At 33.2% G+C, this 14,863-nt stretch overlaps 1 protein-coding gene across 6 annotated transcripts in view; it reads left to right on the top strand.

Moving 5' to 3' along the window:
• The window catches only part of HFM1 (helicase for meiosis 1), a 110,435-nt gene that overhangs the window by 24,880 nt on the left and 70,692 nt on the right, over window positions 1-14,863 (top strand). For all 6 annotated transcript variants that reach the window (XR_016018661.1, XM_088791316.1, XM_088791314.1 and 3 more), the window contains 7 exons: window positions 3,292-3,362; window positions 3,813-3,945; window positions 4,614-4,765; window positions 5,342-5,419; window positions 5,640-5,789; window positions 9,088-9,288; window positions 9,376-9,464. Coding sequence is in view for 5 of the 6 variants with exons in the window: in XM_088791316.1 (XP_088647442.1) it covers window positions 3,292-3,362; window positions 3,813-3,945; window positions 4,614-4,765; window positions 5,342-5,419; window positions 5,640-5,789; window positions 9,088-9,288; window positions 9,376-9,464 (874 nt within the window). In the remaining variant the exon portion in view is untranslated. The remainder of the gene's footprint in view (window positions 1-3,291; window positions 3,363-3,812; window positions 3,946-4,613; window positions 4,766-5,341; window positions 5,420-5,639; window positions 5,790-9,087; window positions 9,289-9,375; window positions 9,465-14,863) is intronic.

The raw sequence follows: 14,863 nt of genomic DNA, 5'->3' as shown, positions 1-14,863 counted from the left end.
TCCAAAACCAGACAAAGATATTCCAAAGAAAGAAAATTGTAGGCCAGTATCCCTGATGAACATAGATGTAAAAATCCTCAACAAAATATTAGCAATCTGAATTCAGCAATACATTAAAAAGATCATATACTGTGATCAAGTGGGATTTATTCCTGTGATGCAGACTTGGTTCATTATCTGCAAATCAATTAATGTGATATACCACATAAACAAAATGAAAGATAAAAATCATATGGTCATATCAACAGATGCAGAAAAGTCATTTGACAAAATCCAGCATCCACTTATGACTAGCAACTCTTGGCAAAGTGGGAATAGAGGGAACATATCTCAACATAATAAAGGCTATGTATGACAGACCCATAGCCAACATCATACTTAATGGAGAAAACCAAAAAGCATTTTCCTTAAGATCAGGAACAAGACAAGGATGTCCACTTTTATTCAGCATAGTATTGGAAGTCCTAGCTACAGCAGTCAGACAAGAAAAAGAAATAAAAGGCATCTAAATTGGAAAGGAAGAATTAAAACTGTCATTATTTGCAGATGACATGATACTATGTATAGAGAAAACCCCAAAGATTCCACCAAAAATCTATTAGAACTGATAAGTGAATTCAGTAAAGTAGCAGGATACAAAGTTAATAATCATAAATCAGTTACATTTTTATACCCCAATAATGAACTATCAGAAAGAGAAATTAAGAAAATAATCCCACTTACAATTCCATCAAAAAAAAAACCAAAAAACACCTAGGAATAAATTTAACCAAGGAGGTAAAAGACCTGTACTTGGAAAATTATAAGTCGTTGAAAAAGATACAAATAAACAGAAGCATATACCGTGCTCATGGATAGGAAGAATTAACATCGTTAAAATGTCCATACTACCCAAAGCAATCTATAGATTCAATGTAATCCCTCTTAAAATACCCATTGTATTTCTCACAGAACTGTAACAAATAATCCTTTTATATGGAACCATAGAAGACCCCAAATAGCCATGCAATTTGAGAAAGAACAACAAAGCCGGGGGTATCATGCTACCTACTGTAATATCAAATTCTATTACAAGGCCATAGTAATCAAAACAGCATTGTACTCGCATAAAAAACAGACACATAGATCAATGAAACAGAATAGAGAGCTCAGAAATAAACCCACACCTATATGGTTAATCAATGACAAAGGAGACAAGAATATATAATGGGCTAAGGACAGTCTCTTCAACAAATGATGCTTAGAAAACTGGACAGATACATGGAAGAAAAATGAAACTGGACTACCTTCTCACACCATATACAAGAATAAATGCAAAATGGATTAAAGACTTAAATGTAAGACCCAAAACCATAGAACTCGTAGAAGAAAACATATGAAGTAAATTCTCTGAGAATACTCTCAGTAATATTTTTTTCTTATATAGCTCCTTGGGCAAGGGAAACAAAAGAAAAATAAATAAATAAATGGGACTACATTAAACTAAAAAGTTTTTGCACAGCAAAGGAAACCATCAACAAAATTAAATGACAACCTACTGAATGGGAGATTTTTGCCAATGATACATCTGATAAGGGGTTAATATCCAAAATTTATAAAGAACTCATACAACTCAATACCAAAAAAATGAAACAATCCAATTTAAAAATGGGCAGAGGACCTGAATAGAGATTTCTCCAAAGAGGACAAATGGATGGCCAATACACACATGAAAAGATGTTCCACATCACTAATCAACCAAGAAATGCAAAATGAAACCACAATGAGATATTACATCACACCTGTCAGAATGGCTATCATCAATAAATCAAAAAATAACAAGTGTTGGTTGGCTAGGATGTGGAGAAAAGGGAACCCTTGTGCACTGTGGTAGGATTGCCAAGGGTGCAGCCACTATGGAAAACAGTTTGGAATTTCCTCAAAAATTTAAAAATAGAACTACCTTATGACCCAGCAATTCCACTTCTCTGTATTTATCTGAAGAAAGCCAAAACACTAATTCGAAAAGGTGTATGTACTGCTATGTTCACTGCAGCACTAGTTACAATAGCCAAGATATGGAAGCAACGTAAGTACCCATCAATAGATGATTGGATAAGGATGAGTTGGTACATATACTGGTATATAATGTAATATTACTCAGCCATAAAAAAATAAAATCTTACCATTTGGGACAACATGGTAGACCTAGAGGGTATTATGCTAAGTGAAATAAGTTAGACAGAGGAGACAAATACCACATGGTCTCATTTATATGTGGAATCTAAAGAACAAAACAAATAAGACAGAAACAGACTCAAATGCAGAGAACAAACTGATGGTTACCAGATTAGAGGAGATTGGGGGGACTGAGTAAAAAAGATGAAGGGATTAAGAAATACAAATTGGTAGTTACAAAATAGTCACAGGGATCTAAAGTACAGCACAGGGAATATAGTCAAAATATTGTAATAACTATAGTGCCATGTGGGTACTAGATTAATCAGAGGGATTACTTCATAAATTATATACATGTCTAACCACTACACTGTACACCTGAAACTAATAAAAAATAATACTGAATGTCAACTATGATTGAAAAACAAAAAACAAAAATGAGCAAATGTAAATCAAGAGACTGAACATGTTTACATAAAGTGACTTATTTTTAATGTTTGGCAAAAGAAGAGCTGTGTGATTCATATATCGTACGAATAAATAGTCTCTGTGGCTGGCAAAAAAGTCAAAATAAAAACTGCTTCTTTGTTTGCTATAGTCCTGTGGCACTCATAAATGCAAGCCCTATTGGTGCACAGAGCTGGGTGTTTTGGGGGCCTGTCCTTCAGATGGGAGCCTTAAAAGTTGGACACTAGATGTGTGGCTTAAACCCTTTGCTCCTCAGGGAAAAGGTGGAAGTTGGGGGTTCCTTCCCAGTTGTATGGTGCTATGCCAGGGGTGGGATTTATGGCTAGAGTTGTCTCAGCGTTTCCTACCCATTTCAGTGTCTTATTTTCTCACTCGCCCAATATATAGGAGCCACTCAATTACTTCCAGGATTTCTCTTAGAGTGAATTATTCTCTGAGTGGCTGTATATTTGGTGGATCTGTGAGAGGATGGAAGTTCAGGAGCATTCTCTATTGCCATCTTGGTTCCTTCTCTGTATCTGTTAATTCCTTATGATGTCTAAGTAGCAAGTATTATAGCCTAATCATTAAATATTGTCAGTCAATATTAATTTAACTTAATTTTTGAATTAAAATTAACCAATTTTTAAAGTTCCGAAATATTTGACTCCTTGATTTTATTCTAAGCGGCAAAATTTAGAAGTATTTTCAAAGAATTCCCATATTTCAACTATATACAGTCCAAAGCTTTTGATGATGTAAGTATTGTATAATTACTTACTTGTCTGCCTTTTCTTACTAGATTGTTTGCTGTCTAAGGGCAGGGACTAGATCACTTTCATCTCTATGTCCCCAGTGACATACTCAGTGACTAGTACAAAAAATGTTTGTTAAGTACGTGTATGTGATTTTCATAGATGGGTTGGTGTGTACTTATTAGATTTATAAAAATTTCTCTGGTAGCTAAAGAAATGATTTTCTAGGCCTAGCATCTTACTTTGACAAATAAAACAAGGTGATAAATTATTAATAGTGTTATTGTTTGAGGGTGGTGAATCTAGAGCAAGGGCACAATTTTAATAAAGGTAGAGATGAAAATGTTGGTGCTGTTATTCTGTAGAGTCTTCCTCAGGCATATTTTTTAATAAATTGAGAATGTGAATGAAAAATTGCATATATTCCATGATTGATTAATTTTTATTTTTTAGCTTCTTTACACAGATAGAAATTTTGTGATTTGTGCTCCCACTGGTTCTGGGAAAACTGTGGTTTTTGAGCTTGCTATAACAAGATTGTTAATGGAAGTTCCATTGCCATGGTCAAACATCAAAATTGTTTATAGTAAGTATTTGTATATTTTAAGAGTAATAATTATAATAATGAAAAATCATTGAGGCAAAAGTAAGACATAAATTTAAATTCAAGGAATAGGAATTTTTATTTGGTTTTCCATATATTTTTAATAAAGACATATCACTTTTGGTCTTGTCTGTTACCTTTAATTCAAAGCACGTTTTCCCAGAGTTGTAAATAAAAAGGAACATTTCAATTGAGAGTTTGGCTTTTACATGCTTATTTTTAAAAGGACAGACAAGATGAACAAATAAAGTCAAATATTTTATAATTCTAGAAATTTCCATAAGAACCTCTACTCTCCTTTCTTAGGTATATATGTATTTTTAAATTTTTCATCAAGGTAATTTATGCACATGGTTAAAAGTATCAGTTATCATAAAAGGGCTTATAATGAAAAGCAATCATCTCTTGCCGTAACTCACTTCACTCTTAGTTACAATTCCCTGAGCAATCACTTCGTTTCTATTTTTAGTTCTGTTTGGTGATTACTTCTTTATAAGTCTAAATAAGATGCTCCTATTAACTTTTAATTTATAAAATATTAGGCAGAACCTAGGTATGTATTTTTATTGTAATTTTATTAACCAACATTTTTGTGAAAATAATTTTAAAATTTCACTGACATTCAAAATAAATATCTTATATTGTTATAGTGGCACCAATAAAAGCCCTGTGTAGTCAGCGTTTTGACGACTGGAAAGAAAAATTTGGACCAATAGGACTGAATTGTAAAGAACTCACTGGAGATACAGTAATGGATGACCTATTTGAGATTCAGCATGCACATATTATTATGACAACTCCAGTAGGTGTTATTTATACTTTATTATTTCCTTGGTTTATTAGAAAATATCTATTTCTCTTCACCAAGAAAAAAAGCTAAAAGAAATACAAAGTAGAAGAATATGTTTGCAATGTAAAAAACAAGCAAAAGGTAGTAGTTTTCAGGATATATAAGGAATGCTTACAAATCAATAAGCAAAAGACAAACAACCAAATGGGAAAACTAGGCGAAAGGTATGAATAGGCAATTTGTTATTGTGGATACTTTGTAATCACACTGCTTATATTCTTGTACCCAAGTATTATGTATTACTGAGGGAGGAACTGATAGAGCTTACAAAAGGTAATTAGACTATAATTTTGAATATTTTTGGTTAAACTTAAAAATAAATGGGGGTTCAGTTTTTAAAACACTTGTAGGACTGTCGAAATCCTTAAAAAAAAATTTAATCTTTATATCTTTTTTAGGATACTTTTAAGATGTTAACTAAAATGTTACCCATCATTTGTAACATGGCATGTTAAAATTTTGTTGCTATCTAAATAATATTTATTATAATCCCTTATTATATTAAAGCACTTGCATTTTTTTCTCTAGGAGAAATGGGATAGCATGACTAGGAAATGGAGAGACAATTCTTTGGTTCAACTGGTTCGACTATTTCTCATTGATGAGGTAGTGAATGCATTATTTGCTTTCAGAGATAAACATAAAAAGATTACTAGAATGGATAGAAAGAATCACGGCATTTTCAACCAAACTATGTTTCTTTTATTCTTTCAATTGGAAAATGCTTATTTTCTTAAGGAAGAGTATTAATATTGTTGCACATTTTAATTGATTAGATAGATTTTTATTTTTATAGCTAATGATTTTTTCTTGACTTCTTTCTTAGGTACATACTGTAAAAGATGAAAATCGTGGACCAACTCTTGAAGTTGTAGTCAGCAGAATGAAAACTGTAAAGTCTTTATCTCATACTTTAGAAAATACAATTCCGATGAGATTTATAGCTGTATCTGCAACAATTCCAAATGCTGAGGATGTAAGTTAGAATTTTAGTCTATAAGATTTTTTTTATGACTAGTAAAATATTTAAGCATTTTAGTCTTGGAGAAAAGTGAGGGTTGTTTTTTTCTGTAAATCACCTAATCAATTTAATAAGAATGTATGTTATAGAAAGTAATGGTTAGATTTCATAGGTAAGGCAGTATTAATCCCATAAAATTTGGTTTATTATTTTTAATAAAACATTTTGGTACAAGTGTGTTGTCTGCTAGTATCTTAAAGTCTTAGTTTTGTGGGTTTCAGATACCTCATAATAACTTGACTAAAAATATGTATGGTTGTTGTAACTATCTGACTCTAGTTGTATAGCAGAGTATGGTGGAGAATAAAAATAATTGGTTAGATGATTACCACCCACCTCCCCCAATTCTACGCATTGTGGTAAGCACTAACAATCGATGCAAAAGTGAAAACATAGACCCTGCCCTTGAGGAGGATCTCATAGTTAATGGGGTACATGGACATGTAAAGAAATAATTGTATGCAGTTTTATCTATATGAAAATATGTTCTAATTTTTTTTCAATTTTTTTGCAAACCTGTAAAATAGTATAACCTCACTCTGCTTTCTCACTCCTATTTACTTCTCAGCTTACTATAACATGACTTTTTCCCCATGCTACTTCTTAAAAAGTGTTTTCACAAATAGCTGTTATATTGTCTAATCCAATGGAAAATTTTGCCTTTATCTTTAATTTGGCACAATTAATCATTTTTTTTTTGCTCTTAACACATTTTTTGCGGGAAACAAGCAAACTCGTCATATCGCTTTTTATACCAAAGCGTGGGAGACGAGTTAACTCGTTTTGTTCCGCTAAGCGGTGGGGCGCGGGAAACTTGTAAACAAGGGCGCCAAACGGGTGACGGACTACGCATTATCTATTGTCAGCGGTATCCTATGCGTCTACCTGCCGATACAATAAATTTGGGACCGAACAAAAACAATAGCCATAAAAATAAATAGCGGTAATGTTTACAAAAAAAAGACACAATGATTCCAAAAAAGGATTTAGTTTTTGCATTTTTGTTCGTGTCTCCAGTGACTCCATTATACTGCTTTCGTTCGGACATCTTACTTTCGTGTTTCTGAGTTCATTCTGCTTTTATAAAATATTTTTTGTTTTAAATTACTGAAATTTCGTACAAAATACCTAATTACTGTTGTGATTGGTGCAAAATCATAGTTTTTTTTGAACTGCCTCTAGTTTCTTTTCTGATAAATATTATTTTTGAAAGTGATAATTTTATTATCCCTGGACATGAATCAAGATACATACGAGAGTGACGATGAATTGTTTGTTGACAATTTATCTAATTATTCCTGCCAAAGCGAAAGCGTACTGCAGTGAAACGCGGTACATGTGCAAGTTTTGTAATGTACCCCTGCACAAAGGAAAGTGTTTCGAGCGCTACCACACAGTGAAGCACTATTAGGTTATAGTGGGTTTTTTTTATAAGATCTGTTGAAAATTTCGAAAAAATATTGTAATTTTGTATACATAAAATTATTTTGATTGTGAAAGTGTTTTTTTCTATGTTTACCTAGAATGTAGTAATTTTGTGTACATACAAAATAGAATAACACATATTTTGTAAAGTAAATAAATAGAGACCTCTTTTTAAACTAAAACACTGAAAGTTTCATAGAAAAATGACAAATAGATCAAAAGATATGAATATTTTACGGAAAGTCTAATTTTGGCGAGAAAATGTCAAAAAAGCCCCACGTTAAGATGCGATTTGGCGGGAAAATGCCCGCTTACAGAGTGTTAAAAATTACAGCTTGTTTTGTTCATACAGAAAAATAATAGAGAAAAATTTTAAGTGTATACTCGTATAAACAACAAAAATTTAGTGTTTGTCTTTCCAGATGTGTGGATGGAATCATAATGTACATACTCTTTTATGACTTGTGTGTCCCCTACAAATATTTTTATGTCATTAAATATTCTTTAATACAATTTTGTGGGTTTATTATAATTTAATACCTTGAATGCTGGAAGATTATTTCCATTTTTGGTATTGTAAATCACGCTGAAAGTAATAGATCTTTGAAAACATGATTATATCCTTAGAATGAACTTCTAGAGTACAATAACTGAGTCAAAAGGTATATAAAATTCTAAGGACATAGTGCTTTCGATAAATATTATATTCATTTACACTTCTACTATCAGCCATTTCTCTGTATTCTAATACTAGATAGTATAATAATGAAGTTATTAGTTATTATTACTTTTCAATAGTTGTCAACTTTCTTGTTTAAAATGGTATCTTATTTAAAAATTTTGTACTGCATTGATTTTTCCTGAAGTAAATATTTTTAATTGTTATTAACCACCTTAAGTTCTATTTTTGTAACTTCCCAGGTTATGTCTTTTTTTTTCACATTAAACTTTTTTTATTGATTGGTAAGCAATAATTAAATATCCATATCCTGTAAATCTTGAAACTCTCTTCGCCCTTGTGATAATCATTACTTCTGAGAAAGCTATTCCTCTTTTCTACAAGTCCTCTTTCTCAATTTTTCCCTAAATTAAAATCTTTGTCATTGGCCTTTTGCCACTCTCAAATTGTGAATTCTTGTGTGATCTCATCCCTACCCATGATAGCTTGAAAATGTTTTAATAATTCCTTCCTTTGCAACTAGAAACTCACTAATCCATCTTCCAGTCAAAGCACTGATCAGGTTCACAGCAGGGCATGAAGCCTGATTATGAAGCAGGCTATGTGAAGATAGGTGTTGCTCACCATTGCTCACCACAGTTCCAACTAGTGACTATAGCATTGAGTCTGAAATGTGCTTTAGACACTGCCATCTTTCAAGTGTTATTTGTTCTTTGTTTAAAACTTGTCCACCCTTAACCAATCTAAGCCAACCATTACTTTCTACTCTTCACCTAGTATTTAGGACAACACAAAAGTGTCATTCGTATCTAGGCATAGTTCTGAAAAATAGCAAAGAAGTTACAGTGATAGTGACAGGTTCAATTTCTCTGCCAAAATCAATTTTAATTTTGCTCTAGACTCTGAAGAAGGAAAATAAAACAAAAACAAAATAATAATTAATTGGAAGTTTACCATGGTGAAAAGTGGGTATAGTCTTGAAATACTGCTATTGATAATATTTACCAATATATCAATAGAATCGTGGTAAAGGAATATGTAATATTGAAAAAGACTACTTGATTAAATATTTTTATACTTTAAAGTGGTTGTTTTTAGCCATAAAACGTTATTAGAAAAAACTTTTAATGTATATATTTCAATTTAAAGATTGCAGAATGGCTTTCAGATGGTGAAAGACCTGCTGTATGTCTGAAAATGGATGAGAGACATAGACCGGTGAAACTTCGGAAAGTAGTCCTTGGATTTCCCTGCAGTAGTAACCAAACTGAATTTAAGTTTGATTTAACCCTCAACTACAAAATCGCCAGTGTTATACAAACGTACTCTGATCAGAAACCCACACTTGTGGTATGGACTGTTAATTGCTTATTTTTCAGTGTAATGTTTGGTTTTTAATATGATTAATAGAAATATGATTCATTCTTTTTTTTTTAGTTTTGTGCAACAAGGAAAGGTGTGCAACAGGCTGCTTCTGTTCTTGTGAAAGATGCTAAATTTATTATGACTGTGGAACAGAAACAGAGGTATGGTTTTTCACTTTTTTCTTGGAGGTAGAAAGACTTACAGGGATCACATAGATGAGATAAGGACACTGGGTTCATTCCTTAACCTTTTCAAGTTACTTGACCTCTCCAAGCCTCAATTTCCTTATCTGTTCTTTCCTATAATATTAGTTTTGAGAAGTAAGTTGGATAATGAAACTTAGTGCAACTATGATCCTGTCTACTTTATTTCATAGCCAGATTTCTTGAAAGATTATTCATATTGCTATTTTCATTTTTTTGCCCACTTTGAATCCAGCATCTGTTGTAATCTTTCACTAAAGGGGGTCTTGCTAATTGATCTCCCAAGAGCCTCTAACACATTTGATCACTCCCTCCTTATTTAAAAACTCTGAAGTCTGTGCTTCCATGATCATCCTCTACCAAGTTTCTTCCTACTTGGCTGATGGCTCATACTCAGTTCCTTTTTCACCTCTTCTACCCAACTCTCAACATATTAACTCTTAAAATGTTAAAATTCTGAGGGTTCTTTCCAAAGTTTATTCTTTCTAATTCCACGTTCCTGGGTATTTGTATCTATCCCGTGTGTTCAAAGAATATATGTACACACATATCTATATATGTTAATTCCTAAATTTATATTTCTAATTCAGACTTCCATTTTCATCTCCATGTCTACCGTCCATTTGTCTAACTGACATCTCCAACTGTATTTCTGTGGGCATCTCAAAGTCATTATGTCCGAAATAGAACTTTGGTTCTTTCTCTCAAACCAGCTTCTCCTTCAGTGTTCCCCATTTTAATTATACAACATCTCCCTAGTGGATCACGGCAGAAACCTATCATTGACATCTCTCTCACTTTCCTCCCCATCAGCAGTCACTTGCTAAATTCTATTTATTCTTACTTCTACATATATCTCAAATATATCATTTTTGTTTACATCAGCACAGCCAAATCCCTAGTTCAATTAATCTCTTGCAGAATCTGTTGAACTCACACACACACTCTTATTCTACTTCAGTCTATTATCTACATCGCAGAATGATTGTTTAAAATTGCAAATATAAATACGAGGTCTGACAAGTAAGTTCGCGAACTCTTCATAGAAAAAGTGCCACATTCCTCATTGCTGAATATCACTACAGTCACCTTCGAAGTACTCCCCTTGGGAAGCTATGCACCGATGCCAGCGCCTAGTCCACCTTTCAAAGTAATTTTGGAACTCTTTTTCTGGAACGGCCATCAGAGCTGTCATCGTATTATCCTTGATGTCCTGAATGTCATCAAAATGTCTTCCTTTCAATATTTCCTTTATCTTCAGGTAAAGAAAGAAGTCACTGGGGGACAGATAGGTGAGTAGGGAGGTTGTTCCAATAAAGTTGTTTACTGGTTAAAAACTCCCTCACAGACAGTGCCGTGTGAGCTGGTGCATTGTCATGATGCAAGAGCCATGAATTGTTGGTGAAAAGTTTAGGTCATTTTCATCTACCTTTTTCATGCAGCCTTTTCAGCACTTCCAAATAGTAAACTTGGTTAACTGTTTGTCCAGTTGGTACAAATTCATAATGAATAATCCCTCTGATATCAAAAAAGGTTAGCAACACCATTGCAACAAGTTCCTGAACTTGTCAGACTTCGTATGTCAGTTTCCTGCTTTAAACCCTTTAATAGTTTCTTATTGTCATCAAGATAAAATCCAAGATCCTTAACATGGCCTTCAATAACCTGCATAACCTGTATGTGATGTCTAACTAATTCTCCAGACTCATGAACTTTCTCCCCCTTTGCTTACTATTGTCAAGCCACATTGGCCTCTCTGTTCTGTGAATATACCGAAATGTTACCCTATACAGGACTTTGCTGCATTGGGATTTCTTTGCTTTGAATGGTTTTTTACCTAAGTCTCATTCATCCTTCAAGTTTCACCTTTAATATCTGTTTCTTGGGAAGTTTTTCATGATCCTCAGTTTCCCTTTATTTACTTTTATAGGTATTCTGTACTTTTATTTCATAGCACTTACTATAATTGTAATAAACACTCTTGTTTAATTATAATTTTAATATCTGTTCTAATCATTAGATTGTAAACTTACTGAGGAAAGGAGGACTTACGGTCATCTTATTTACCAGTCAGTATTACCAGCAAGTCTCAGCAGAGTGCCAGCACATGGTTACTACTGAATGAGTATTAGCTTCTTACTATTATTAGTAACCACTTTTAGGAATCAATAGAAATGTTTAGTGATAGACCTCACACTAAAATTGAATTGGATAATTACATGTGGATATGAGCAGATACTGATTTTTCTAACTAATTTTGGATTGAGAGGGTGTACTTTTCTCCACTTTGGATCAGATCAACTTTCCAATTACAAGTCTATCCTGTGGCTACCTCTGGTCATGTTGTCAACCCAAGATGTGTACCAAGCCTAGAGGACAACACCCTACTTTTCTGACATTCTTTGGCTTTCCATCCACTAAAAAGATGGATCTCTGGCCATTTAGTTCATGAATAAATTACCTATGTAGCCACCTATCCATACCCTGTGTACTATTTTCATAATTTCACTTCCACTTCAAGGACTTTACTTGATCCCCTTAGTTACTGCCATATGAAAAAAAAAATCTCTAGTTTGTGAAGCATGTAGAGTAATGCTTTTATTACAAACATCAACAAAGCATAATTAGGCAATAAAATACAGTAGAGAGCCAGAGAGAGAAACCAACAAAGAGCTTACAGCCAAAAAGGAGATGACCTCTGAAAGGTGGATAGAAAGGGAGAAAGTGAAATTAATACTAACAATGTAATCATAGCATGGATTTTTTTCTACCCACCTCTTTATTTTATACATCAAAGAATATTTATTATATGTCACAATCAATCTTTGACTAAGAATAATAAACAGTTGAATAGATTTTATTTGTATGTTCTGCTTTTGATGCATTCCCTGAGATAAGCGTAAGTGAAAAGTAATGGAATGCCATTTTGAGTTGGCATAGACTAGGAAACAGACTACTGCTTACATCAGTTCCCTTTAACCAGTCACATTCTAGCAACTCCCACAAGACTTCTTTTTGCCCATCAAGTCCCAGATTCTGTTACTAAGGTTTCTAAACCTATCTAACATGCCCAACCTTTTTGTACTCTGGTCTCTTTAGCTTTTTATTATGTAATTATTCTATTGTATCAGGCATTTAAATAACAAGATATTTCTACACATTGAAATTTCTTGGTTAACTTCAGGAAGTTCATTGGTAGTTTTCTCAGTGAGAATGTTTCCTGAGCTTTCTGTTTTAATCAGAAGATTCCTTGGCTGCTTATGGCTAGTGATCAAGCATATTGGGGAAATGTATGCATTCATTAGGTCTTTTTGCTGGCAAAAACCTTTTCTATAATCAAATCGTGATTGACAGTTTTCATACTAGTTGCCCTTAGTTTTATAACATTCTTGATTATTAATCTTCTAAATTTTTTTTTAAACAAAGATGAGGTTTCAAAAACAAGTCGACCAGTTAATTATAAAACTAGCAACAAGGTAAAACTAGAATTTCAAAAAAAGTATAGGTATAAAGAGGCTATAAGTAGCTGTGAGTTTGGAGCCTTCTACTTGTAGGGTGAATAAACAATTCGATCAAGTTGGGCTACATGACATTTATTTAGAAACAGATGTGGCTGTCAAATTCTTACTCATAAAGTAACTCTGAAAGGAGTTTTTAAAAACTTATGGAATTCTTTGTGCAATAGTGGCATCATTCACATAGATAACTATATAGCCTCCCAAAGTGAATACTTAATAATTAGCATTTTTTATCTAAACCTATCTACATGAATAAGACCTAAAATAGGTAACATATAAGTACCCTTAATATGTATTCCATCCTCTCCCTTTTACTCTGTTCTCTGCTGCAGACAAATTAGTTCATTTTATTTCAGATAATTATTTTCTTACACAGCAGTGTATACCATAAATCCTTTTCTCATTTCTCACTCTTGTCTAGTTACTTAAGGAAAATTTCTTCTCCTTCAGTTCTTTTCTTTTTCACTCTTTGTCCCCCCTTCTTTCTTTCTTTATCCACCTGTTTTTCCAGAAACAAAATGCTGTTATTAGATAGAGCACAAAGCTAGAGACCCAGATTTGAATTGCAGTGCTGCCACTTTTACTAGCTATCTACCATTGGGTGCATTACTTAACTTCTTTCAGCTTCAATTGCTTAATCAGTGGTGAATATATGGAAATCAACTATCTGTTTCATTATATCATTGTGAGAGCTAAATAAAACACCATACCTAAGATACCTAACAGTGCGTAACACAAAGTTTGTGCTTAATACTAGCATGTCCTTTCCTGTTGCCCTCTCTTCATTACATTATGAATCCTTTAAAAAGCTGTGAATGTTATATTAAAAATAATGCCTGCTAGTGTCATATCTGCAACAAGGAAACGGATAAACACTAATCTGAAGGTTCTTATACATAATTAAGAACCAACGGTACCAACCTACAAAATCTTCAAAAGTACCCAGAATTCCTTTTCAAATTGTCAAGAAACTCTTAACTTCCTCCTCTCTTCTAACCTAGATTTAAGTGCCATATCTCAGAACACAATAAACAACTATTTCTTATTTCCATATTTTTTGGTTTACTTACTAGTGATACAGCAAAGGTTTAGGAATTGTTATTCAGGTAAATTGTGGGAGTAGACTTGTATTTTGACCCATGAAATAATCACCATTTGTAATGTTTTTTCCTGTGGAAAGTGAATTTTCCAAATTCCTGATTTAAAAGTGAATGTACTTCAATGTCACATATGATAAATTAGTGACTTTTTTCCCCCAAGTTTGTATCCTTTTACCAAGTTCTCCCTAGTTTCTCCCATCCTCCGCTCTTGGTAGCCACTTTTCTACTCTGTTTATATGAGCTGGACTTTTTTTTTTCAAGTTCACTTAGCATAAGGCCCTCCAGATTCATCCAGTTGTTGCAAAAGGCAGAAGAATTTCCTTCTTTTCTAAGGCTGAATAATATTCCATGTGGTGTTTATATACCACATGTTCTTTATCCATTCATCTGTTGACAGATAACTTAGGTTGTTTCCATCCATACTTGGCTATTGTGAATAATGCTGCAATGAACATGGGAGCACAGATATCTTTTTGAGATACCGATTTTGTATCCTTTGAATATAACCCAGAAGTGGGATTGCTGGGTCATAAGGTAGTTCTATTTTTAAGTTTTTGAGGAACCTCCATACTGTTTTCCATAGACTGCACCAATTTATTTCACTGTTAGCTTCACCAACTACAGGGCTCCTTTCTCCACATCCTCGCCAGCACTTATCTCTTTTCTTTTTGATAATGACCATTGTAAAAGGTATGAGTTACATTCTAATTGTGGTTTTGACTTGCATTTCCCTGATGAT

The sequence above is a fragment of the Rhinolophus sinicus genome, chromosome 14 (assembly GCF_057876585.1).
Source record: "Rhinolophus sinicus isolate RSI-liver-muscle chromosome 14, RSI-T2T, whole genome shotgun sequence".
In the NCBI taxonomy this organism is placed as follows: domain Eukaryota; kingdom Metazoa; phylum Chordata; class Mammalia; order Chiroptera; family Rhinolophidae; genus Rhinolophus; species Rhinolophus sinicus.
This window is presented reverse-complemented; position numbering and strand designations above follow the sequence as displayed.